Source organism: Hylobates moloch, unplaced genomic scaffold, assembly GCF_009828535.3.
Source record: "Hylobates moloch isolate HMO894 unplaced genomic scaffold, HMol_V3 SCAFFOLD_6, whole genome shotgun sequence".
NCBI classification, from domain to species: Eukaryota; Metazoa; Chordata; class Mammalia; order Primates; family Hylobatidae; genus Hylobates; species Hylobates moloch.
In genome coordinates this window covers 156,097,126-156,123,690 of record NW_026652281.1, presented here as the reverse complement: position 1 = coordinate 156,123,690, position 26,565 = coordinate 156,097,126, and the positions used below count along the sequence as shown (strand labels likewise).

General features: G+C 51.7%; 2 protein-coding genes across 5 annotated transcripts; one reads left to right on the top strand and one right to left on the bottom strand.

Annotated features, from left to right (window-relative positions):
* Positions 1-3,358: 3,358 nt before the first annotated feature.
* Positions 3,359-5,905, top strand: CBY3 (chibby family member 3). Its single transcript, XM_032158869.2, has 2 exons — positions 3,359-3,593; positions 5,200-5,905. The coding sequence occupies exons 1-2, from the start codon at positions 3,548-3,550 to the stop codon at positions 5,880-5,882; spliced, it is 729 nt and encodes a 242-aa protein (XP_032014760.1). The 5' UTR covers positions 3,359-3,547; the 3' UTR covers positions 5,883-5,905.
* Positions 5,906-11,755: 5,850 nt separating this feature from the next.
* Positions 11,756-26,557, bottom strand: LOC116471941 (uncharacterized protein C5orf60). Of its 4 annotated transcripts, none has more exons than XM_058440213.1 (9): positions 26,426-26,557; positions 17,714-18,028; positions 17,302-17,390; positions 15,008-15,161; positions 14,240-14,297; positions 13,643-13,703; positions 12,867-13,415; positions 12,531-12,706; positions 11,756-12,090 (listed from the first exon to the last, which is right to left on the bottom strand). In XM_058440213.1, exons 1-8 carry the CDS (start codon positions 26,555-26,557, stop codon positions 12,544-12,546), a joined length of 1,521 nt encoding a protein of 506 aa, XP_058296196.1. In that variant the 3' UTR covers positions 11,756-12,090; positions 12,531-12,543. The 4 variants fall into 4 exon arrangements, with proteins under 4 accessions (XP_058296196.1, XP_058296197.1, XP_058296195.1 ...); XM_058440214.1 differs by having other exon boundaries at positions 12,531-12,694; XM_058440212.1 differs by lacking the exon at positions 11,756-12,090 and having other exon boundaries at positions 12,560-13,415.
* Between the last annotated feature and the right edge of the window lie 8 nt (positions 26,558-26,565).

The following is a 26,565-nucleotide window of genomic DNA, read 5'->3' as shown; positions in this document are numbered from 1 at the left end:
TGGTGGCGGGCGCCTATAGTCCCAGCTACTCAGGAGGCTAAGGAAGGAGAATGGTGTGAACCCAAGAGGCAGAGCTTGCAGTGAGCTGGAAAAAAAAAAAAAAAAAAAAAAAAAAAGGCTTACTAGCTGGGCCCTGTGGCTCCTGCCTGTAATCCTAGCACTTTGGGAGGCCCAGGTGGGAGGATCCCTTGAGCCCAGGAGTTTGAGACCAGCCTAGGCACCGTGGTAAGACCCTGTCTCAAAAACGCCACCACGACCTTTAATTAAGCGAATTTTTTAAAAATGAAGGTTTACCAAACCAAGTGTTGGCCAGGATACAGAGAAACAGAAACTTTCACTCACTGTTAGTGGCTTAATAAAAAGGTAAACATGCACCTGCCATATGACCCAGTCATTCCATTCCTAGGTATTTACTTAAGAGAAATGAAAGCATATGTCCACACAGACGAACAAAATGTTCAGAGCAGTTTTATATGCAATAGCCCCCAAACTGGAAACAACCCAAATGTGCATCAACAGCTGAATGGAAAAACAAATCGTGTGGTGTTTCCATACAATGAACTACTACTCAGCAGTAAAAAGCAATGAACTGTTAATAAATGCAACAACATGGATAAATCTTAAAATAATTATGCGGCGAGAAGCCAATGCCAAAAAAAAATCTATACTGAGGCCGGGCGCGGTGGCTCACACCTGTAATTCCAGTAGTTTGGGAGGCGGAGGCGGACAGATCACTTGAGGCCAGGAGTTTGAAACCAGCCTGGTGAACATGGTGAAACCCCATCTCTACTAAAAATACAAAAATTAGCTGGGTGTGGTGGTGGGTGCCTGTAGTCCCAGCTACTTGGGAGGCTGAGACAGAAGAATCACTTGAACCCAGAAGGCAGAGGTTGCAGTGAGCTAAGATCATACCACTGCACTCCAGTCTGGGCAACAAAGTGAGACTCCTCTCAAAAAAAGAGAAAAAGGTAATGGATACCTCCAGATGGATACATTATCTTGATTTTGGGAATGATTTCACATAACAAATTATCGAAATACTTCACATTATACTTTATAAATATATGTAGTTGGCCGGGCGCGGTGGCTCACGCCTGTAATCCCAGCACTTTGGAAGGCCGAGGTGGGCGGATCACAAGGTCAGGAGTTCGAGACCATCCTGGCCAACACAGTGAAACCCCATCTCTACTAAAAAAAAAAAAAAAATTAGCCAGGCATGGTGGCAGGCACCTGTAGTCCCAGCTACTCGGGAGGCTGAAGGAGGAGGATGGCGTGAACTCGGGAGGCGGAGGTTGCAGTGAGCCGAGATAGCGCCACTGCACTCCAGCCTGGGCGACAGAGCGAGACTCCGTCTCAAAAATAAATAAATAAATAAATGTAGTTGATTCTGTCAGTTATACCTCAATGAAACTGTTACAGAAGTTTCCTAGGAGGTGGCGCTACCACCGGGCTCTGCCCCAGCTTGTGAGCTCCCGTGGATCTGGGTCTGTCCCTTGTAGTCAAGTGGGTGGGCTTAGCAGGTAGGACTGACTTCATTTCCTTCCACTGTCCGCACACGTGGCACATGTCCTTCAAACATGCCCAGCCATTTCCTTCCTCTACCCCAGGTCTTCAAGGGACTGGGGTCTCCTTATTGTTCAGGTTTTAGCATGAATGTCAAGGGCCTTCACCGAGCACCACATCTAAATTAGTTCCTACTTCTCATCCTGTCCCAGAATCACTTTCTGTATTTCCTTGGTTTGTTTTCTTCACTGTAGGTATCAGAATTAGACTTTTTTTTTTTTTTTTTTTTTTTGAGAGGGAGTCTTGCTCTGTCGCCCAGGCTGGAGTGCACTGGTGTGATCTCGGCTAACTGCAACCTCTGCCTCTTGGGTTCAAGCGATTCTCCTGCCTCAGCCTCCCAAGTAGCTGGGATTACAGGCATGCACCACTATGCCCGGCTAATTTTGTATTTTGAGAAGAGATGGCGTTTCTCCATGTTGGTCAGGCTGGTCTCAAACTCCCAACCTCAGGTGATCTGCCTGCTTCAGCCTCCCAAGGTGCTGAGATTACAGGCATGAGCCACTGCACCCGGCCAATTTTTTGTATTTTTATTAGAGACGGGGTTTCACCATGTTAGCCAGGATGATCTCGATCTCCTGACCTCATGATCCGCCCGCCCGGCAAATTCTGGGTTACAGGCTTGACCACCGGCCCACCTGGATTTTTTTATTTAGTCTCCCTTTTTTTTTTTTTTTTTTTTTGGACCAGGTTGGAATGCAGTGGCACAATCTTCGCTCATTGCAACCTCTGCCTCCCAGGTTCAAGCAATTCTCCTGCCCCAGCCTCCTGAGTAGCTGAGATTACAGGCACCCGCCACCACGCCCGGCCAATTTTTTCTATTTTTACTAGACACGGAGTTTCACCATGTTGTTCAGGCAGTTCTCGAGCTTGTGACTTCAGGTGATCCACCCACCTTCCCCTCCCAAAGTGCTGGGATTTGCAGGCATGAAACACCGTGCCTGGCCCTCTTTTTTTTCTTTAACACAGGGTCTCTATCGCCCATGCTGGAGTGTAGTGGCACAATCACTGCTCACTGCAGCTTTCACCTCTTGGGCTCAGGTGACCCTCCCACCTCAGCCTCTTGAGTAGCTGGGACTACAGTCTCATGCCACCACGCCCAGCTAATTTGTTTTTGTAGAGATGGGGTCTTGCCATGTTGGCTAGTCTGCCCTTTCATTTTCATCATCTATCCTATTATCTTCCTCCCTCCTCAGTTGGTGCCCCACTGAGATCCCTATCACTCGAGGTGCACACATCCCATAGGTGCCGTAGGTGCTGGTTGGTAACTCTCAGCTGCCCCGGCCAATAACTGACATGTAGAAGGAGGGTACAAAATACGGGCTCCCTTGCTTTAAGGAGGCCTAACTGTGGTGCTATCTGTGCTCAGAGTTCCCCATGAGAGCAAGTGGAAGCTAGTCTCCAGGTGAGACCACATTCTGGCTCAGCCTTAGCCTTTTTCTCTGCCCTGTCTTGTTTCCCTCAACCCCTTCTCCTGAGAGCACTTCCCCAATAATTCACTTGAATAAGAATGCTCATCTTAGGCTCTGCTTCTAGGGAACCTGACCCATGACACCTTTTGTTAGCTTCCTGAGAGACTATCTTGTTAGTTCCCCTAGAACAAATTCCTGTCTTGGACTCTGCTTGTGACTACTCCCTTCATTCCCATGCCAAGAATGACAGCTCAATGAGGGAATATCTTCTTCACTTCCCTAGAACTGTTCCTAGAACATAGTAGGTGCTCAGTGATGCACTGAATGCATGCAGGGGAGAGCCCAGAGTCTATCTGACAGCTCAGCGGTCAGCACCCCTTCTTGTCCTGGGGTGGCCTGGCCTGGAGGCATTGTGAGTCATAGCAGGTGGACAAGAGCTGAGTGGGTCGGAGATGGGATTAACCCTGGGACAGCAGCTCAGCAGCTCCACCACATCTTCCAGGTGAGGCATAACATACAGTGAGGACTACGGGGAAGGATCCTCTGAGAAGATACAATCTCAAGGGTGGGCCTGGATGCGGGCTTCCAGAGACCATCTCCCTGAACCAGATCTTGGGGATGGTATGTACCATCCAGCCTCTGTCCACCTATATGTGAGGGATAAGTGTATTATGAATTAATGAAGGCATAACAGAGGGAACCCTGCTCCAGTTCTTTCTCTTCTCACTGTCCATGGGCAGAAGAGGAATTAGAAACAACACATAGTTCCCTTTTTCACATAATAGAATCAGCACTTACTGGGTAGGGGTGGGGGCGGGGGTGCAGGGAGAAGTGAGCAAAATGGGACTTGTCTGTTATCTGGACTTTGGACTCTCTGAGGACATAGTTTGTTTGGAACAAAAGTCATGTTTAGTGTGCACAATCTCTGATACTTTGAGCCCTATGCATAGGTCTAGCCCATGGCACACACCCCAGGATGTCAGTGAACACACTGGACTGTGCTCTATACACACGTCTGCCTTCCAAACTGGATTAGGAGCATCTTGAGGGCAGGCAGAGGCTGTTTCGGGTCCCCTTCCCAAGACCAGAGTCTGGCACAGAGCAGATGCTAGTTCAAGTCTATCAAATGACTGAATGATGAGGGCAATAATGCTGTTGGGTATGCTAGATATCCTCCCAGATTGTTTTCAGAATCCAGATCTAACCCTGGCTTTGTAATCCTTCAGCAGTTCCCTCTTACCCACAAAAGGAAGTCTAAGCTTCTGAGCCTGTCTGTACAGCACCTTCACATAGTGCACTGGTCCACCTTCCCAGCTTCCTCTTCTGCTCTTCCCAGCACCAATCCTATCCAAGCTCGTGTTCACATCTGAAATATGAAAGTCCTGCCCTGCCGGGTACAGTGGCTCACACCTGTAATCCCAGCACTTTGGGAGGCTGAGGTGGGCAAATTACCTGAGGTCAGGAGTTCGACACCAGCCTGGCCAACATGGTAAAACCTCATTTCTACTAAAAATACAAAATAAAAATGGCCAGGTGCGGTGGCTCATGCCCGTAATCCCGGCACTTTGGGAGGCCGAGGTGGGTGGATCACCTGAGGTCAGGAGTTCGAGACCAGCCTGGCTAACATGGTGAAACCCCGTCTTCACTAAAAATACAAAAATTAGGTGGGGGTGATGACAGGCGCCTGTAATCTCAGCTACTCAAGAGGCTGAGGCAGGAGAATTGCTGGAACCCAGGAGGTGGAGGTTGCAGTCAGCCAAGATCGCGCAATTGCACTCCAACTCGGGCAACAACAGCGAGACTCCGTCTCAAAAAAAAGAAAAAGAAAAAGAAAGCCCTGTTCGGCTCTTCCCTCTGCCTAGAAGCTCTCCAGTTTCCATCCTCAACCCACCTGGCAAAGTCCTACTCCTCCTTTAAATACCTACTTACTTGTCTTACTACCATTCCCTACCCCTCACCCTTCCAGCTGCAACTCAGAGAACAAGGCCCTCCTCCCGTCCTTCTTCTGCATATCTATCCCAGGGCCTGATCCTCAGTGGTCTTTGGGGAAGATGGTTTAGGTGAGACTGCTGCCTGTGCAGCGTGGAGGGGCGGGCTCCTCGGTGGCCAGCGGCTGGTTGGACAGAGCCGCAGCCCTAGCTGCAGGGCTAAGACATGTCCACCGGCCTCGCGGTTTGAGAGGCGGCCTGTACCAAGCACGCTGCTCACCCGGACTCTTGTCTCCCAGCTGCTCCCCCAGGCTCGCCTTCATCATTCTGGACATCCGGGCTCCCGAGACAAGAGCGCAGCACGAGTCGCCAGCGCTCCCGAGGCTCCCCTCCGAGCACCTGCGTGCCCTACAAGGTCCACGCCCTGGCAACCTTCGAGTGCTCCGCTACGAGCCATGCCAGCCGCCTGTGGGAGCAGCTGCAGCAGTTTTGGTCCGATTACATCTCGCGGCCCTTCTCGCCACGGCGGCCGCCGCTGCGCCGCATGCCCTCCCTGTCCACCTTCTACCTGCTGGACCACAACATGCGCCAGGCCGAGCTGGGCCTCGCCTACGGCGCGCCGCGCATGCGCCTCAGCAACCAGGCCTTCGTGTTCCGCGGCGGGCGGTGGACCACTGAGAGCCAGCTGGCGCAGACGCGGTCGCCGCTGCTCTCGCGGACCGCCTGGACCTGGAAGGCGCAGGTGCAGCGGACCAAAAGCCAAGTGTTGCTGGAGGACAACAACTACCTGAAGCTGCAGCGGGAACTGCTCATAGACATGCTGACTGAGACCATGGCCCGCATGCACTTGCTAGAGAAGAAGCTCAACCCCGAGGTGACCCCGACGGCTGCGGCGCGCGCCGGGCAGAGGAAGATGCGCAAGCGCGCAGGCGCCAGCGGGGCCGTGCTCATGATCCAGCCGTGCGTTCTGGACTCGCAGTGATGCAATAAAGGCCGCGCTACGCATGCGCGCCTCGCGCCTCGGGTCTGCCACTGCCCCCGCGCTGGACTGGTTCCCGCGGTTCCCCGGGTCGGTCTCTGCGCGTGGGTGGGGGAGGTCTGCGTGGCCTCCGGGACTGCCCCTCTGTGCTCGGTGTCGGCGGGGGACGCAAGCCTAAGCTCCCTGTCTCGGGAGGGTGCGATGGGCTCGTGGGGGAGGGTCTGCGCGTGGCTCTCCGGGAGTGCGGAGTGGAAGCCAGGCTTGCAGCCGACATGGCCCAAATAGGGTGGAGTGGCGGGTAATGGCCTTGCAGGCCATCCAGGTAACGGAGGGCGAAGTCCCGGAGACGGAGGAACCACGGTGCTCAGGGAATGAAGAGTGCGGTGCAGAGGGAGCGGAGGACGGTGTAGGGGGTCTAGGGGGTCGGGGACTTTGCACTTGGTCGGTCCTCAGGGCCTCTAGGCTCAGGAGGTTTAGAAACTAGGAGTCCCAGGGTAAGTGTTATTTTACATTCCCAAGAGAAGCTTTCTGGAAACCATGGGCTGTGCAGCCCCCACTTGCCTGTGTGGCACTTTGGAGAGTCGCGTCTCTGTTACAGGCCTTTTTTTTTTTTTTTTTTTTTTTTTTTTTTTAATTATTTTAAACAGGGGGTCTCGCTCTTGTCACCCAGGTTGGAGTGCAGTGGCGCGATGATGGGTCACTGCAACCTCGAGCTTCCGGGCTCAAGCAATCCTCCCATCACAGCCTCCCAAACGTGGGATTACAGGCGTGAGCCACCGCGCCGGGCCATTTTTTTTGTATTTTTAGTAGAAATGGGGTTTCACCATGTTGGCCAGGCTGGTCTCGAACTCCTGACCTCAGGTGATCTGCCCGCCTCAGCCTCCCAAAGTGCTGGGATTACAGGTGTGAGCCACTGTACCCGGCAGGGCACGCCCAGGCTGGCGTGCAGTGGCACGATCTCGGTTCACTGCAACCTCCGCCTCGCGGGTTCAAACGATTCTTCTGCCTCAGCCTCCCGAGTAGTTGGGACTACAGGCGCTGCCACCACACCCGGCTAATTTTTATATTTTTAGTAGAGATGGGGTTTCACCATATTGGCCAGGCTGGTCTCAAACTCCTAATCTCGTGATCTGCCCGCCTGGCCTCCCAAAGTGGTGGGATTACAGGCATGAGCCACCGAGCCCGGCCTCAGGCCTCCTTTTCTCCCTCCATAGAATGCAGTCTGCCTGGCCCACAATCTTCTAAAAATTTTTTTTTTTTTTTTTTTTGAGACGGAGTCTTGCTCTGTTCCCCAGGCTGGAGTGCAGTGGTGTGATCTCGGCTCACTGCAAGCTCCGTCTCCCGGGTTCACGCCATTCTCCTGCCTCAGCCTCTCCGAGTAGGTGGGACTACAGGCGCCCGCCAACACGCCCGGCTAATTTTTTTTTTTTGTAATAGTAGAGACGGGGTTTCACCGTGTTAGCCAGGATGGTCTCGATCTCCTGACCTCGTGATCCGCCCGCCTCGGCCTCCCAAAGTGCTGGGATTACAGGCTTGAGCCACCGCACCCGGCCAATCTTCTAAAAATTGCATTAGTTGACAAAGTTTCAGAATTTGGAGATATCACATTAAAAATCCAGATTTCCTGGAGCCAGGCGTGGTGGCTCATGCTTGTAATCCCAGCACTTTGAGAGGTCGAGGCAGGCTGATCACGACGTCAGGAGTTAAAGGCCACCCTGACCAACAAGGTGAAACCATGTCTCTACTAAAAATAACAAAAACTGGCCGGGCGCGGTGTGGGGTGCCTGTAAGCCTAGCACTTTGGGAGGCTGAGGTGGGCGGATTGCCTGAGCTCAGGAGTTCGAGACCAACCTGGGCAACATGGTGAAACCCCATCCCTACCAAAATACCAAAAAATTAGCCGGGTGTGGTGGCGCATGCCTGTAGTCTCAGCTACTCTGGAGGCTGAGGTGGGAGAATCACTTGAACTTGGGAGGTGGAGGTTACAGTGAGCCGAGATCACACCACTGCACTCCAATGTGGGCGACAGAGTGAGACCCTGTCTCAAAGGAAAAAAAAAAAAAAATTAGCTGGGCTTGGTGGTACGCGCCCTACAGTCCCAGTTACTCCTGAGACTGGGACAGGAGAATCGCAGGAACTTGGGAGGCAGAGGATGCAGTGAGCCAGCATCACACCACTGCACTCCAGAGCCAGACTCTGTCTCAAAAAAAAAAAGAAAGAAAATTTAAAAATCCAGCCGGGCACAGTGGCTCACACCTGTAATCCCAGTACTTTGGGAGGCCAAGGCAGGTGGGTCACCTGAGGTCAAGAGGTCGACACCAACCTGGCCGCCAACATGGTGAAACCCTATTTACTAAAAATACAAACATTAGCTGAGCATGATGGCAGACGCCTGTAATCCCAGCTACTTGAGAGGCTGAAGCAGGAAAATCACTTGAACTGGAGAGGCGGAGGTTGCAGTGAGCCACTGCACTCCAGCCTGGATGACAAAGTGAGACTCTGTCTCAAAAAAAAGAAAAAAAATAGATTAGATTACCAAGGGATGGGAGGACAGTGTGTGTGTGTGTGTGTGTGTGTGTGTGTGTGTGTGTGTGTGTTGAGGGGGGGCTTGCTTTTGGGGTGATGAGAAATTGGCACTATAGTGGTGATAGTTTTGCAACATTGTAAAAAAAGTCACTGAATGGTACACTTCAAAACGGTGAATTTTATATGAATTTTATCACAATAAAAGAAGTAAGGCCGGGCGCAGTGGCTCACACTTGTAATCCCAGCACTTTGGGAGGCCGAGGCAGGCGGATCACGAGGTCAGGAGATCGAGACCACGGTGAAACCCTGACTCTACTAAAAATACAAAAAATTAGCCGGGCGTGGTGGCGGGCGCCTGTAGTCCCAGCTACTCAGAGAGGCTGAGGCAGGAGAATGGCGTGAACCCGGGAGGCGGAGCTTGCAGTGAGCCGAGATCACGCCACTGCACTCCAGCCTGGGTGACAGAGCGAGACTGTCTCAAAGAAAAAAAAAAAAGTAAAAGGAGGAAGATGCTTTACATAAAAACATTAAGCAAAACTTAATGTAGCATGCCAAAATAGCAAAACTCATAAAGGGATCCAAGAATGCCTAAAGTTTAGGGAATATTGCTTTGGCCAGACTACTTGAAAACAAATACAGTCCTAGGGTGGAGAAAGGTATCTGCCCCACCAAACCTGCAGAAGGCAGGGAGCCCCACAGCCCAGTGCGGGCCCTGTTTAGAAAGGTTCATCCACAGGTCAGGTGCAGTGGCTCACGTCTGTAATCCCAGCACTTTGGGAGGCCGAGGTGGGTGGATCACCTGAGGTCAGGAGTTCGAGACCAGCCTGGCCAACATGGCGAAACCCCGTCTCTTCTAAAAAAAATACAAAAAGTTAGCTGGGCGTGGTAGCAGGCGCCTGTAATCCCAGCTACTTGGGAGGCTGAGGCAGGAGAATTCCTTGACCCTGGGAGGTGGTGGTTGCAGTGAGCCGAGATCGCACCATTGCAGCCTGGGCAACAGAGCGAGACTGTCAAAAATAAAAATAAACAAAAAAAGAAAGGGGCACCGCCGGGCGCGGTGGCTGACGCCTGTAATCCCAGCACTTTGGGAGGCCAAGGTGGGCGGATCACGAGGTCATGAGATCGAGACCATCCTGGCTAACACGGTGAAACCCCGTCTCTACTAAAAATACAAAAAAATTAACCGGGCGAGGTGGCGGGCGCCTGTAGTCCCAGCTACTCGGGAGGCTGAGGCAGGAGAATGGCGTGAACCCCGGGGGGCGGAGCCTGCAGTGAGCCAAGATCGCGCCACTGCACTCCAGCCTGGGTGAAAGAGCGAGACTCCTCAAAAAAAAAAAAAAAAAAAAAAGAAAGGGGCATCCAAGTGGATCAAGGGCCTGAAATAAAAGGAGCAAGGTGATATTTTGAAATATCTAACTTTGTTCTTTCTGTTCTAGAATTTCACACCCTGGTCCTGAGCCCTGCCAAAGGGCAGCCCAACTCATTGCCCCAGGAGATGAAAGCCACAGAGCAGAAAGTAGGAACAAAGGACCCTGGCTTTCACCTCCTACAGCTCAGAATCCTCTGGGGAATAGAGCTTTGCAAAAATATTTCTGGGTTTGAGGAAGCAGGTCAAAAAGGCTGTGTAGGTTTGTCAAGCAAGAGGAGAGATGAGAGCCGGGTGTGGTGGCTCACGCCTGTAATCCCAGCACTTTAGGAGGCCAAGGCAGGCGGATCATCTGAGGTCAGGAGTTCGAGACCTGTCTGGCCAACATGGTGAAACCCCATCTCCACTAAAAATACAAAAATTAGCCAGGCGTCATGGCATGAGCCTGTAATCCCAGTTACTCAGGAGGCTGAGGGGGGAGAATTTCTTGAACCTGGGAAGCAGAGGTTGCAGTGAGCTGAGATTGTGCCACTGCATTGCAGATTGGGCAACAGAGCGAGACTCCGTCTCAAAAAAAAAAAAAAAAAAGGAGAGATGAAGAGAAGCGTTAAGTGAGGCTCTCACTTGGTCTTCTATCTTGGAAAATAATCTTTTCTTGCTGGGCACGGTGGTTCATGCCTGTAATCCCAGCAATTTGGGAGGCTAAGGTGGGAGGATCGCTTGAGCCCAGGAGTGTGAGACCAGCCTGAGCAACACGGTGAAACCCCATCTTTCCAAAAAGTAAAAAATTAGCTGGGTGTGGTGGCGCATGCCTGTATTTCCAGCTACTCTGGTGGCTGAGGTGGAAGGATCACAAGCCTAGGGAGGTCAAGGCTGCAGTGAGCCGTGATAGTGCCACTGCACTCCAGCCTTGCTGACATCATAATACCCTGTCTCAATTAAAAAAAAAAAAAAAAAAAGGCAGGCGCGGTGGCTCACACCTGTAATCCTAACACTTTGGGAGGCCGAGGCAGGTGGATCACTTGAGGTCAGGAGTTTGAGACCAGCCTGGCCAACATGGTGAAACCTCGTCTCTACTAAAGTTAGCTAGGCATGGTGGCAGGCGCCTATAATCCCAGCTACTCAGGAGGCTGAGGCAGGAGAATCACTTGAACCTGGGAGGCAGAGGTTGCAGTGAGCCAAGATCGTGCCATTGCACTCCAGCCTAGGCAACAACAGCAAAACTCTATCTCAAAAAAATAAAAAAGGCCGGGCACAGTAGCTCATGCTTATAATCCCAGCACTTTGGGAAGCCAAGGCGGGCAGATCATCTGAGGTCAGGAGTTCAAGACCAGTCTGAGCAACACGGTGAAACCTCATCTCTACTAGAAATAGAAAAATTAGCCAGGCGTGGTGGCAGGTGCCTGTAGTCCCAGCCGCTCAGGAGGCTGAGGCAGGAGAATGGCGTGAACCCGGGAGGTGGAGATTGCAGTGAGTCGAGATCCCGCCACTGCACTCCAGTTTGGGTAACAGAGCAAGACTCCGTCTCAAAAAAACAAAAAACAAACAAACAAAAAAACTAAGTAGTTCATCAGCTTAAGCCATATTGGCTGAACATTAAGACTTTGTCAAATCCTAAGGAATAAAACAATATTAAAATTGGGAAGAATTATTTTGCCATAGGATAAAATAGAAATACTGCCATACATTTGACTCATTTGTTTGAAAATCTTTATTTGGTTGTTGCTTCATTTAAAAACCAGACCTCACAAACCTGACCCAAGTTATGTGCAAAATAATGTGCCAGTTGCACAGCCCCTGGAGGCCAGTGTGAGCCCACATGCCTCTGCTGGTTTATTTCTAGAATCCACTCGCTGTGGGTCTTTATCATGTTTCCAAAATAAGGAAGTCACCCATCTCTAGTTCAGGCCTTGTTGCCAATGAAATTTTAAAATACGACATTGATACCGTTTGACTAGACAATAACTAAAATTGGACAAAGAAGATATTTTCCTCTCACTGGAGGTTGCAGCATTTATTCAGGTTTACAATTTGTGATTCATCCAGGTGTGGTGGCTCAAGCCTATAATCCCAGCACTTTGAGAGGCCGAGGCGGGCAGATATCTCAAGGTCAGGAGTTCAAGACAAGCCTGGCCAACATGGTGACACCTTCTCTCGACTAAAATTACAAAAATTAGCTGGGTGCGGTGGCACGCGCCTGTAATCCCAGCTACTCGGGAGGCTGAGGCAGGAGAATGGCTTGAATCTGGGAGGCGGAGGTTGTGGTGAGCCAAGATGGTGCCACTGCACTCCAGCCTGAGCAACAGAATGAGACTCCATCTAAAAAAAAAAATTGTGATTGTCTGGAGTGTGACTCAGGGAACTGCAGAGAACAGAAGTTTGCAGGTCTACACGTGGAATCTGCAGTTCTGTTAGGAGAGACTGGCATTGCAAAAGAGCAACAATTCCTGAGCATCTTCCCCAGCAGAGAGCCCATTTTGGGGCAATGTTGACAATGACCCAGAGTCTCTGGGTTCTCCAGTGGGGGGCACAGCTGATGTTATCCCTCCCATGCTGGCAGTTTTCTAAGTGAATTCAGATCCCCTAGGAAGGAAGATCTGTGTGTGCAGTGCTGTGGAAGGGGTCTCTGTGGGCACCAAGCCTCCCAAGGAGATTTACGGGCTCCAGGGACTGCAGGTTTGGACCCCATCTCCGTCCCTCCCAATCCATTATAACACGCATTTCCAGCATCTGTGGGCTGCCCAGATGAGGGGACGCACCTCCAAGTTGTCCTCAGGAGATTCCCAGTTGTTCGTGGATGTCGGATGTACAGTGTCCATGGGAGTGTCTGGGATGTTGGTGTCTCGTGCGTCCAGCAGCGTTGGCACGCTCAGGCTGAGGAAAGTGGGGCCCCTGCCTCCACCTGCCTGCATGTGGCGTCTCCCTAGAAGGAAGCCTTTGGTAGGGGGGTGGGAAGATTAGGGTGCTCGAATGGGTACTGTGAGGAGGTGCAGTGGCACCAGGCTCTCGCCGCCTCCTGCCTCCGGGAGAGGCCCAGGTCGGGTTCACTGCGGCGACCAACGCCTCGGATCACTCGAGGACTAGAAGGCACCCACCAGCTGTGTAGACAGGAGCGCTCAGGGGCCTTGCACATTGGGCATATGATGGCGTCTGTTTCGGAATCAGCCTGTGTGGAGTCGGTCCAGGACACCCAGCCAGGATTCCGTCGTCGGGGAGGGGAACGCCCACGTGGCTTGTGTGAAGGGTGCTTCAGGGGACGCAAAGGCTCTGGTGACTTGGAGGAGCTCAGGGATGACGGATACCCTAAGGATTCTGCGGAGGTGGTCGGGTTTGGTGATAGGGTGCTCGCAGGTGGCCGGTGTGAAGGGTGCTTCAGGGGACACAGAGGCTCTGGTGGCTTGGAGGAGCTCAGGGATAATGGAGACCCAAGGGACTCTACGGAGATCTTCGGGACTGATGTCGGCATGGAGACCAGAGGAGCCGGGGGAGCCCGTGGGGACACATGGAAGCTGGTGGGAGAAGCTTTCCCACGCCCCCCACGTGGCTGGTGGTTCCTAGCAGGTGCTCGTTTGTACACTGGCCCTGGGCGGACTTGGCGTGGAAGGTGATGGGAGCTGCCCTCCCTAAAGAGCTTCCTCAGGCACCTGCAGCAGACAGGAGGCACAGGCTGCAGCCGGGAGCACTGGGCACCTGCGGCCCACACCCCTCCAGGGCCCCCCCTGCTGACTTCACAAAGCTCTGCCTACCCCGCCCAGGGCTTTAGTGACATCACGGCTGTGATCTCCCCTCCCAGATCAGCCCCAGGCCCTGGGGGTGGCATCCTAGGCCCTGGTAGGAAGAAGGACATGGGAGAGAAGGGGAAGAGCCTCACTTTTTCGCCAGGGAAATGTAGACCTCAAGGTTGTCCACTTCTTTCAAGAGAATTCTGCAATCTGGAAAGCAGGAGATGGGTTATGGCGGCGAGGGAGGGAACTGGGACTTACAGGAGGCTGAGTGCGTGTGCCCTTAGGGGAGACCCCGGGATCGGGGATTAGACCCTGGAGCCCCAGCATCCCTGTCCAAGGCCACAGAGCCCCAAGAGTGATAGCCAGGTGCCCAGTGGGCAGCACTTTGTCATCTCCAAAGTGCTTCCCGACACGCCCCATCATGGGGGTCACGACCACCTCCTGGGGAGAGAGGACAGGGGCAGTCTCAGAGGACTCAGCCATGTTAAACAGCTGCCCACATAGACCTGCATCCCCTCCTGCACATCCAGGTGGTCACTGGTCCCCTCCTGGGCAACACCCGCTCCCTGGACCCCATGGCTTCATCCCAGCAGGGAATCGGAGACGGATCCCGGGTTCCAATTGCCCTACCAGGAGCTTCCCCATCAGGCCTCTGCAGATGACTTCCTAGGAGACTTGGTGCTTGTTCCTAGGGACAGGTGAAGCTGTCATATCTGGGGCTTCTGGGACCCTCAGAGCCTTACCTTTCAAAGTGATATATCTATTTCCAATTCTGATCCATTTCCCCTCTTCAGCTTGGTCCTGAGAGACAAGAAAGAGGGTGCAGGCCAGGTCTCAGTCTCCTGTCCCCACAGCTGCAGACCCACAGTGCTCGTGAATGACACACTTTCTCCGCCCAGCTCACGGAGCCCTGTGTGCTTCTCTTTCACTGGTTTCTAAAGTGCATAATAACCTTTTCTGGTTTCCTTCTTTGAAAAGCACAGAGGGGTTTTCTACGTGAGGCCCACCCTGGGTGTCCTCAGTCCCTGTTCCGCTGCTTGGGAAACACACACACTTGGGTCTGCAGGTGTCTCTGGGCTGGCAGGGAGGATTCTGCTTCCAAGGAGGCCAGAGGCGACTCCAGTCTCAGGTGGGAGGCTCTCGGGCTCAGCACAGCCGCCAGAGCACCTCAAACAGAGGCTGGGCCCTGAGGCACCTGCGTGGGAAGGCGGCTGATGAGCCCGGGCTCAGGGCCTGTCCTCCCAAAGAGACCTCACCCCTCTCATGACCGGGTCCTCGCTGCTGAGTCCCGGGGTTTGCTTTTGCTGTGACGCTTCCCGTGCACCCCTACAGATGGTCTGGGAGCTTGGGATGGAAATCCTATGCACTCCAACCCCTGCCTGCCCTGCTGTCCCTAGAGGGATGGTGAGATTTCCCATCACAGGAGCGCCTCTGGTTGATGTGGAAAAGTGGAAAAGAGGGCAGGAAAAATAGAATCATTCTCTGCCGGGTGTGGGCTGAGGGCTCCTTACATTCTCGCTGTTCTCCTCTCTGGGAGGCACTGAGGACGGCTCCCTGGGAATGTAGGGGCGTAAGATGATCAGGATTACCAGGCTAAACACAACGAAGAGGACGAAATGGATGATCTCGGGAATGGGGCTGGGGCACAGCTCTGTACCAATAACACTGCCCAGAGGAAAGAGAACGTCCATGTCAACTGCACTGCTGTCCTCATGCAGCTGAGCCCTGGGCATCCCCTCTGGGACTAGTTATTGGGGCCCAGGCCCACATCACAGAGCTGGGGCCTCCTCCTCACAAAGGGCTCCTAAGGGTGGGGTGGGCAGTGGGAGGAGGAGGCTAAAGCCCAGCCCCTGCCACCATCACCCACCCCTGCAGTTCCCTCCACCCTCCTGGCCTTCCAGATCCCTCCTTCCCACTCCACCTGCTCAACTTGTCAGAGACAGACCTGGTCCGTTTTCTGTCCTCTCACCCTGGCACACAGATAGTACCTGGTTCCTTGGAGATCTCTGCTCAGACTCCCTCAATTTCACAGTTTTTGAGGGTCTGGATTTGTCCCTGAAATTCCTGTTATTTCCAGGGATTATTGCTCTAGGGTCTCCTCTGCCTGCTCACTGCACCCTCCACCTCTCAGGTTCAAGCAATTCTCTGCTTCAGCCTCCTGAGTAGCTGGGATTACAGGCGCCCGCCACCATGCCTGACCAATTTTTTTTATTTTTAGTAGAGACGAGGTTTCACCATCTTGGCCAGGCTGTTCTCAAACTCCTGACCTCGTGATCTGCCTGTCTCGGCCTCCCAAAGTGCTGGGATTACAGGCATGAGCGACTGCACATAGCCTCAAAAAAGTTTTTCTAGGGCTTTGGCTAAACACATGAAGATAAGTGATGCCCAGTTCAGGTTTTGCCAAATAACACAACTCTTTTCAGAAACTACAAATTCCACTGGCTCTGGCAGAATGAATATCAACCTAGGTCAATTCTCCATAACAAGAACCCATAAATTTGCCGGCCGGGCGCGGTGGCTCACGAGGTCAGGAGATCAAGACCATCCTGGCTAACATGGTGAAACCCCGTCTCTACTAAAAATACAAAAAAATTAGCGTGGTGGCAGATGCCTGTAGTCGGAGCTACTCGGGAGGCTGAGGCAGGAGAATGGCATGAACCCAGGAGGCACCCAGGCTGGAGTGCAGTGGTGCAATCTTGGCTCACTGCAATCTCCGCCTCCTGGGTTCAGGCAATTCTCCTGCCTCAGCCTCCCGAGTAGCTGGGACTATAGGCGGGCGCCATCACACTAATTTTTGTATTTTAGTAGAGACGGGGTTTCCCCATGTCGGCCAGGATGGTCTCGATCTCTTGACCACATGGTCCACCCGCCTGGGCCTCCCAAAGTGCTGGGATTACAGGCGTGAGCCACCGTGCCTGGCCCCTTGGGCTGGTCTTGAGGTCCTGGGCTCAAGTAACCCTACCTCTGAGCCTTCCAAGTTGTTGGGATTATAGGCGTGAGGCACTGCACGGGTCTCAAATAATTATTTTAGAGTTGAGTTTTTACTGAATCTGGTGAGTTTGACTAATGTAAGACTTCCCTTTGGCCCTGGGCAAGTATCAAAGATAAAGCGAGGCCAGGCGTGGTGGCTTACGCCTGCAATCCCAGCAGTTTGGGAGGCTGAGGTGGGCGGTTCACCTGAGGTCAGGAGTTCGAGACCAGCCTGATCAACATGGAGAAACTCTGTCTCTACTAAAAATACAAAATTAGCCGGGCATGGTGGTACATGCCTGTAATCCCAGCTACTTGGGAGGCTGAGGCAGGAGAATCGCTTGAACCCAGGAGGAAGAGGTTGCTGTGAGCCGAAAGTGCGCCATTGCACTCCAGCCTGGGCAACAAAAGAGAAACTCCGTCTCAAAAAAATTTTTTTCTAATTAAAATTTAAAAAATAAAAATTAAATTAAATTAAATTAAAAAATAAAAATGAAAGATAAAGCGAAATCCATGGGTCAGGAGCAAGCACAGGACAAAGTCACACAGAGCGGTGTGAGAGGGAGGCTGGGAGGGCAGCCACAGCTGTGCGGGGTGGTCCGGAGAGGACATGGGGCAGCCACAGCTGTGCCGGGTTGTCTGGAGAGGACATGGGGCAGCCACAGCTGGGAGTGGGGGCAGGGGCTGGGGAGGAGAGGAGGAATGTGCAAGCTCAGCTGTGCAAGTTGGGGTCAATGGCTACATCAGAACCACACCCCATTGCTGGTAGCTTCACCGTCTCGCTGTCATGGGGCCTCCCAGCTATCCCAGATCTCCAAGAAACAGGCTCAGAGACCTGCGATCAGAGGTCCAGCGAGGGGGAGAGCGGAAGTGAGCTCCAGGCCACGTACAACTGCAGTCCCGGTTCCCCGCCAGCAGCACAACCTGTGTGAGAGCACAGGGTATTTGGGCAGAAGGAAAACTAGGGGAGCCTCATCCAGCGCTGGAGATGGAGAAGCTTTGGGCTCCTCGAAGGCGAGGCACCCGGGAACGGGGAGTCACTTAGAACCTCAAAGTAGCCTCGGACGGGAACAAGCAAAGCAATTCCAAGCTCTACCAGGGCACGGAGGGCGCGAAACCCGCCCCGGGCTCCGGCCGGCCGGCAGGGGGCGCGCGCTCCCCGAGCTCCCGCGCACCGCGGAGAGGGCGGCCCTGGCGCGGGGAAGGACCTTTCATTTGCAGCCCTGCTCTTTAAGTACTAAACATACCGTCTGGCGCACGTAGAAACGTGTATTGTTTTGATCCAGTGCACGTGCCGTATGTGACTTGGCTTGGCTTCTCCTGAAAGCAGCGGCTGTAGGGAGTTGATTCGGAAGTGAAGCGCCCTGGGCGACCCGGCGAGTAGAGCCAACACCAACCTCCTCCTTAGCGAGGGGTCTCCCCGCCGCGGTGGCTGCCCGGCCCCAGGGACGGGAGGGATTTGTGCACTGACTCCTGACCCCGTCCTCCGGCGCTGCTCTGAAGGGAGAGTCTGTGCAGTGGCACCTGCGCGAAGCTGGCCAAAGCCTGCCCAGACTGCTCACCTGTGCGGGATGGAACAAAAGGTGAGCCCAGGGGGCCTGATAAAATGACCTCAGCAGCCGCCTGTGGGAAGGGACCCTGAGGAAAGCACCACAGTGACTACCAAGCCTGGATGGTTTTACTGCTTAGTTTTTTATTTTATTTTATTTATTTATTTTAGAGACAGAGTCTCGCTCTGTCACCCAGGCTGGAGTGTGGAGCGCAGTGGCCCGATCTCGGCTCACTGCAACCTCTGCCTCCCCGGTTCAAACAATTCTGCCTCACTCTCCCGAGTAGCTGGGAATACAGGTGCACTCTGCCACGCCTGGCTAATTTTTGTGTTTTAGTAGGGACAGAGTTTCACCGTGTTGCCCAGGCTGGTCTCAAACTACTGAGCTTCGGCAATCTGCCCACCTCGGCCTCCCAGAGTGCTAATATTGCAGGCATGAGCCACTGCCCCTGGCTTTTTACTTTATTTTTTGGACAGGCAGGGCATGGTGGCTCACACCCGTAATCCCAGCACTTTGGGAGGCCGAGGCCGGTGGATCATGAGGTCAGGAGTTCAAGACCAACCTGGCCAAGATAGTGAAACACTGTCTCCACTAAAAATATAGAAAAAATAGCCAGGCATGGTGGCGGGCGCCTGTAATCTCAGCTACTCAAGAGGCTGAGGCAGAGATTTGGTTGAACCTGGGAGGCGGAGTTTGCAGTGAACCGAGATTGCACCACTGCACTCCAGCTTGGGTGACAGAGTGAGACTCTGTCTCAAACAAAACAAAACAACAAATTTTTTTAAAGATAAAAATAATTAACCAGGTGTGGTGGTGCGTGTCTGTAGTCCCAGCTACTTGGAAGGCTGAGCCAGGAGAATTGCTTGAGCCTAGGAGTTTGAATTGCAGTGAGCTATGATCATGCTACTGCACTTAGCCTGGGCAACAGAATGAACCCCATCTTTAAAAAAAAAAAAAAAAAAAGGACATGAATTGGATTGTGTCACTTGAACCTTCAGTGGTTGCCCTCCAAGTAGAATCGGCTCCCTCCCTCCCTGTCCAGCTTGGGGGCTGCTGCTCCAGGCCCTTGGCCTCTTAGCCTCAAAGCCTGCTTCCCTCTGCCTGACCAGGCCCTATCACCTGCCAAATCCCAGGTTACGCATCACTTTCTCAGCAACTCTCCCCAACTCCCAAATAGCTCCCAATTAGGGGCTCTCACTGTAGTGCATAGCGCTTGCTGAAACTCGTAGCTGTGGACTGGATTGTAAAATTACTCATTTTTCTTCATCTCCCTGCTGGATTCTAAGCTTCTCCAGGAAACGGATCTTTTCTCCTCTGATCATCCCAGGGCCAGGCAAATGGAATGTACTTGAACGTTCACTGGATGGACAAATGCGTGAAATGAAGACACAAATGCAGAGCTAGTAAGCAGTGGGCCAAGCATCCTTCCAAATGGAGAATGAAATGATGAAGACTCGGGCCAGGTGTGGTGGCTCACACCTGTAATCCCAGCACTTTGGGAGGCCAAGGCGGGCAGATCACCTGAGTTCGGTAATTGGAAACCAGCCTGACCAATATGTAGAAACCCCATCTCTACTAAAAAATACAAAATTACGAAATTAGCAGGGCGTGGTGGCACACGCCTGTAATCCCAGCTACTTAGGAGGCTGAGGCAGGAGAATCACTTGAACCAAAGAGGCGGAGGTTGCGGTGAGCCAAGATCACGCCATTGCACTCCAGCCTGGGCAACAAGAGCAAAACTCGATTAAAAAAAAAAAAGAAAGGAAGGAAAGAAAAGGAAAGAAAGAAAGAGAGAAAGAATGAGAAAAGAAAGGAAGAAAGAAAAGAAAAACAAGGAAAGAAAGGAAGAAAGGAAAGAAAGTAAGAAGGAAAGAAAGGAAGAAAGGAAAGAAAGTAAGAAGGAAAGAAAGGAAAGAAAGACAGAAAAAAGCAAAGAAAAAAGAAAAGAAAAAAGATTATGAAGACTCAAAAATGTAAGGAGCGGCTGGGCGTGGTGGCTCATGCCTGTAATCTCAGCACTTTGGGAGGCCAAGGCAGGTGGATCACAAGGTCAGGAGATGGATACCATCCTGGCTGACACAGTGAAACCCCGTCTCTACTAAAAATCCAAAAATAATTAGCCGGGCATGGTGGCAGGTGCCTGTAGTCCCAGCTATTCGGGAGGCTGAGGCAGGAGAATGGCGTGAACCCGGGAGGTGGAACTTGCAGTGAGCTGAGATCGCGCCACTGCACTCCAGCCTGGCGACAGAGCAAGACTCCGTCTCAAAAAAAAAAAAAAAAAAAAAAGCCGGGCGTGGTGGGGCGGGAATCCCACCTACTCGGGAAGCTGAGCCTGGGCAGCAAGAGCGAGACTCTGTCTCAAAAAAACAAAAAAGATATTTGATTTGGCTTTACACAGTCAGTGACCTGGCTGAAGCCTTGGGAGGTTCGCACCGGAAAGTTCAAAACCGGCCGCCTGTGTTGTCGGCCTGAAGGAGGCGCGCGGCGTGAACCGGAGAGGACGTGCTCGGGTCCCTCCCCAGGTGGCCGTCGGGCAGACCCTTCTCCTCAGCCGACGGCCGGACACTGGGGACGCCTTTGTTTCCGCCGCTCATGGTGTCTGAATCCACAATTTGTTTACGTGGTTGTGGAGCTGGACTCGGCGTTGGAAGGACGGTCTCCTTCAACACAACAGTGGGGCTCCAGCGAAGGCCGAGAGACGCGGGAATCCCAGATGGGAGGGCGGACCGCACTGCCTGGCCGTGGCGGGAGAGGGGGAGATACCCCATACCCAGGCTCTAACCGAGACGCCCTTTTCTTAAGTCTCTGCAGCTTGCAGTGCACCACCCGAGCATGTCCCGGAGGCGGCCGATGCTGTTTATCACTCAGAAATGTAAAGTTTGAGAGAGGGTCTCCTCACTTTGCCTAGGTTGGAGTTAAGGGGCGCGATCTCAGCTCACTGCATCCTCCACCTCCTGGGCTCAAGTGATCCTCCCACCTCAGCCTCCTGAGTAGCTGGAACTACAGGCATGTGCCACCAGGCCTGGCTAATATTTAAAAAAAAATTTTTTTTTTGAGGTCTCGCTCTCGTTGCCCAGGCTGGAGTACAGTGGCGTGATCTCGGCTCATCACAACGTCCTCTTCTTGGGTTCAAACAATTCTCCTGCCTCAGCCTCCTGAGTAGCTGGGATTACAGGCCTATGCCACTGCACCTGGCTAATTTTTTGTATTTTTAATAGAGGCGTGGTTTCACCATGTTGGCCAGGCTGGTCTTGAACTCCCGACCTCAGGTAATTTGCCTGCCTCGGCCTCCCAAAGTGCTAGGATTACAGGTGTGAGCCACCGCACCCAGCATGTTTTTAACTTTTTGTAGAGATGGGGCCTCAATATGTTGCCCAGGCTGGTCTTGAACTCATGACCTCAGGTGATGTGCCTGCCTTGGCCTCCCAAAGTACTGGGATTATAGGTGTGAGCCACCACACGGAAACTAGATCATTTTTTCTCAACTTTTTTTTTCATGATCACCATCTTAAAGATCCTTTCTAGATCTTTTTTCCTAGTTTCCCACCACATGACATTTTAATAACATAGATATACCGTAACGTATATCTTTTTTATGTCCTGTGGCCCTTTGGAAGGCAACAAACCATTACGTTACCTAAGATTTATTTCCTTCCCCCTCACAGCCTCCCCATCCCACTACCCCCATGCACTCATACCACAATTTATTCCATACTTCATTAGACATTAAGTTGTTTTCTAAAGCTTCCCTATTTCAGGCTGCTATGAACAATCGTGTAATTAAATCAGTGCAAAAGTAGGAATGGAATGTATGTTTTAATGAAATGTGTGTTTTTTTGTATTTTTTTTTGAGATGGAGTCTCGCTCTGTCGCCCAGGCTGGAGTGCAGTGGCAGGATGTCGGCTCACGGCAAGCTCCGCCTCCCAGGTTCACGCCATTCTCCTGCCTCAGCCTCCCAAGTAGCTGGGACTACAGACGCCCGTCACCACGCCCAGCTAATTTTTTGTACTTTTAGTAGAGACGGGGTTTCACCATGTTGACCAGGATGATCTCAATCTCTTGACCTCGTGATCTGCCCACCTCGGCCTCCCAAAGTGCTGGGATTACAGGCATGAGCCCCCGCGTCCAGCCGAAATGTATGCATTTATACTGCAAATAGCCCTGAGCGAGAGGGTGTACCAATTTACACTCCAACCACAATGTACCTTGATGGCATCTCCCTGCATCCTTTCCAGCTCTCTTAATTACTCTTTTAAATTATCATTAATTGGAAAATTAGTTGCAAAGGCTTTGCGTTATTTTATTTAATTTGCATTTCCTTGGTTACCACTCAAAGGGACACTTCTCAAGCCTATGGATCATTTGCATATTTTCTTTTTCTTTTATTTATTTATTTTTTTGAGACAGAATTTTGCTCTTGTTGCCCAGGCTGGAGTGCAATGGCGCGATCTCGGCTCAACAGAACCTCTGCCTCCTGGGTTCAAGCGATTATCTTGCCTCAGCCTCCCAAGTAGCTGAGATTACAGGCATGAGCCACCATGCCTGGCTAATTTTGTATTTTTAGTAGATACGGGGTTTCTTCATGTTGGTCAGGCTGGTCTTGAACTCCCCACCTCAGGTGATCCGCCCACCTCGGCCTCCTAAAGTGCTGGGATTATAGGTGTGAGCCACTACGCTCAGCTTTTTTTTTTTTTTTTTTTGAGGAGTTTTTCTCTTGTTGCCCAGGCTGGAGTGCAATGGCAAGATTTCAGCTTACCACGACCGCCGCCTCCCAGGTTCAAGCGATTCTCCTGCCTCAGCCTCCCAAGTAGCTGGGATTACAGGCACCTGACAGCACGCCTGACTAATTTTTGTATTTTTAGTAGAGACAGGGTTTCTCTATGTTGGTCAGGCTGGTCTTGAACTCCCGACCTCAGGTAATCCACCCCCCTTGGCCTCCCAAAGTGCTGGGATTACAGGTGTGAGCCCGGTCATCTGCATATTTTCTTTTGCAAATCTCAGGGTTCCGTTTTATTGTTTTGTTTTGTTTTGAGACAGAGTTGTTCTGTCACCGAGGCTTGAGTGCAGTGGCGTGATCTAGTCTCACTGCAACCTCCATCTCCCAGGTTCAAGTGATTCTCCTGCCTCAGCCTCCAAGTAGCTGGGATTATAGGCAAGTGCCACCGTGTCTGGCTAATTTTTGTATTTTTTTAGTAGAGACGGGGTTTCACCATGTTGGCCAGGCTGGTCTCCAACTCTTGATGTCAGGTGATCCACCTGCCTTGGCCTCCCAAAGTGCTGGGATTACACGCATAAGCCACTTAGCCCAGTCTACTTCACATTATTAAGAAATCCATGAAAATATAATTTTAATGGCTGTAACATGTCTTCACACAAAATAATTGGAGTATAACAGTTTCCATCAAATCTAAAATATCACCAATTTTAAGTCCCACCATTATTTTCTGTACTACTATGAACAAATTCTGGCCTGGCACGGTGGCTCATGCCTGTAATCTCAGCACTTTAGGAGGCCGAGGCAGTCAGATCACCTGAGTTCAGGAGTTCCAGACCAGCCTGGCCAACCTATCTCTACTACAAATAAAAAAATTAGCCTGGCGTGGTGGCATGTGCCTATAGTCCCAGCTACTTGTTGGGAGGCTGAGGCAGGAGGATCACCTGAGCCTGGGTGGGGGAGGTTACAGTGAGCCGAGATCATGCCACTGCACTCCAGCCTGGGTGACATTCATTATTATTATTACTTTTTATTTTTTTGAGATGGAGTATTGCTCTGTCACCCAGGCTGGAATGCAATGGCGCAATCTCGGCTCACTGCAAGCTCCGCCTCTCGGGTTCACGCCACTCTCCTGCCTCAACCTCCCAAGTAGCTGGGACTATAGGCACCCGCCACCACGGCCAGCTAATTTTTTGTATTTTTAGTAGAGACGGGGTTTCACTGTGTTACCCAGGATGGTCTTGATCTGCTGACCTTGTGATCTGCCCGCCTTGGCCTCCCAAAGTGCTGGGATTACAGGCGTGAGTCACCACGCCCAGCCGTGTTATTTATGATTGCATTTATTTTCTTTTCTTTGAGGCAGAGTCTCACTCTGTCACCTAGGCTGGAGTGCAGTGGTGTGATCTTGGCTCACTGCAACCTCTGTCTCCGGGGTTCAAGCCATCCTCCCACCTCAGACTCCTGTGTAGCTGGGATTACAGACGTATGCCACCACACCTGGTTAATTTATCTTTTTTCCTACACTTGATCTTTGCCAAAAGGATGAGATGTGATAATTTAGTAGAGACGGGGTTTCACTGTGTTGGCCAGGTTAGTCTGGAACTCTTGACTTCAAGTGATCAGCCCACCATGGCCTCCCAGAGAGCTAGGATTACAGGGCGAGCCACCACGCCCAGCTGATATCACTGGTTTTAAAACACATTCCTGGCCAGGTGCGGTGGCTCATGCCTGTAATCCCAGCAATTTGGGAGGCTGAGGTGGGTGGATCACCTGAAGTCAACATGGCAAAACCCCGTCTCTACTAAAAACACAAAAATTAGCTGGGCCTGGTGGCAGGCGCCTGTAATCCCAGCTACTCTGGAGGCTGAGGGAGAATCGCTTGAATCCGGGAGGTGGAGGTTGCAGTGAGCCGAGATCATGCCATTGCATTCCAGCCTGGGTGACAGAACAGGACTTCATCCAAAATAAATAAATACAAATTTTTAAAAAAGCAGAAGAAAATAAATAAAACACATTCCTATCTTATTGAGGCTAAGCTGTACAAAAATGTGTCTTACAAATGGTACCAAAGATAACAAGTATGTGCTCAATTTCTGGATGGGAAAGGGCTGTCTAAACTTAAACCTCAAAGGAACATATCCATGGCTTTGACATCAAGAAATTTAAAACTTCTATACGTCCAAATATTAAAAAGCAATCATAGGCCGGGTGCAGTGGCTCACACCTGTAATCCCAGCACTTTGGGAGGCTAAGGTGGATGGATCACTTGAGGTTTGGAGTTCCAGACCAACCTGGCCAACATGGTGAAACCCCATCTCTACTAAAAATACAAAAATTAGCCGGGCGTGATGGTGCATGCCTGTAATCACAGCTATTTGGTATTTTTTCCTTTTTTTTTTTTTTGCAATGGAATCTCCCTCTGTTGCCCAGGCTGGAGTACAGTGGCGGGATCTCTGCTCACTGCAACCTCCACATCCTGGGTTCAAGTGATTCTCCTGCCTCAGCCTCCCAAGTAGCTGGGATTACAGGCACCTGCCACCAGGCCCGGCTAATTTTTGTATTTTTAGTAGAGACAGGGTTTCACCATGTTGGCCAAGCTGTCTCAAACTCCTGACATCAAGTGATCCACCCACCTCAGCCTCCCAAAGTGCTGGGATTACAAGTGTGAGCCATTGCACCTGGCATATCCCAGCAATCTGGGAGACTGAGGCACAAGAATTGCTTGAACCCGGGAGGTGGAGGTTGCAGTGAGCCGAGGTCACATACCTGCACTCCAACCTGAGTGACGAAGTGAGACCCTGTCTTAAAAAAAAAAAAAGGCAATCATAAATCAGGGCTGAGCATCATGGCTCACACGTAGAATAATCCCAGTGCTTTCAGAGGCCAAGGTGGGGGAATTGCTTGACGCCAGGAATTCAAGACTAGCCTGAGCAACGTAGTGAGACCCCCATCACTACAAAAAAAAAATTAATCGGGCCTGGTTGAAAGTGCCTTTAGTCCCAGCTACTCAGCAGGCTGAGCTTGGTGGATGGCTTGAGCCCGGGAGTTCAAGGCTGCTGTGAGCTATGATTGTGTCACTGCATGGAACAAGACATTGTCCGTAAAACAAACAAAAAATACCACCACAAAACCACAAAAATAATTAAAAGGTAAGCAAACTGAGAAGAATGTTTGGGGCAACTATCCTAAGGGCTAACAGCCTTAATAAAGAGCTGTGTAAACGATAAGAAGTATACCAAGACATTGGCCGGGCACGGTGGCTCACACCTATAATCTTGATTACCTCAACCAAAGTGCCTTCTGAAATGGTATCACAGGTGTGTGCTTCTAGTTCCGTTTGTAGTAGAGGGCATGGCATGTACCGTCATTCACCCTGCCTGCTCCATCTGCATCCCCCTCACATCCAGCAAGAGTCTTCCTTCACACAGAGTTTATGGCTCCCCTGCTGATCACCTGCCGAAGCCTTCTCTCAGGGTTAACACCCTTGCCAAGGCCTAAGTGGCCTTTGAAGATCACGCCCTGCTTAGCTCTGGGCTGTCTTTCTCTTGATGTCCTCTCTACTTTTCTCAAACCTGTCAAAACTGGATTCGGACTCTGTGGCACTGGGGTTGGAAACATGCTTTGTCCGCATCTTCCCAGGGTGGCACTCAGGCCTGCACTAGCTAACGTAGCCCTGTGGCAGGGTCCAGCACTACCTTATTGTTAATTTGTGTATTGTCTGTCTCCACTAGAGCTGGGGTGAGGAAGGCAGCCAAATCAGACATGGGGAGGCCTGGGAGGCTACGGCATCTTAGGTTTTGGGCAGTGCTGCTAGAAACCACGAACATTAGTCATC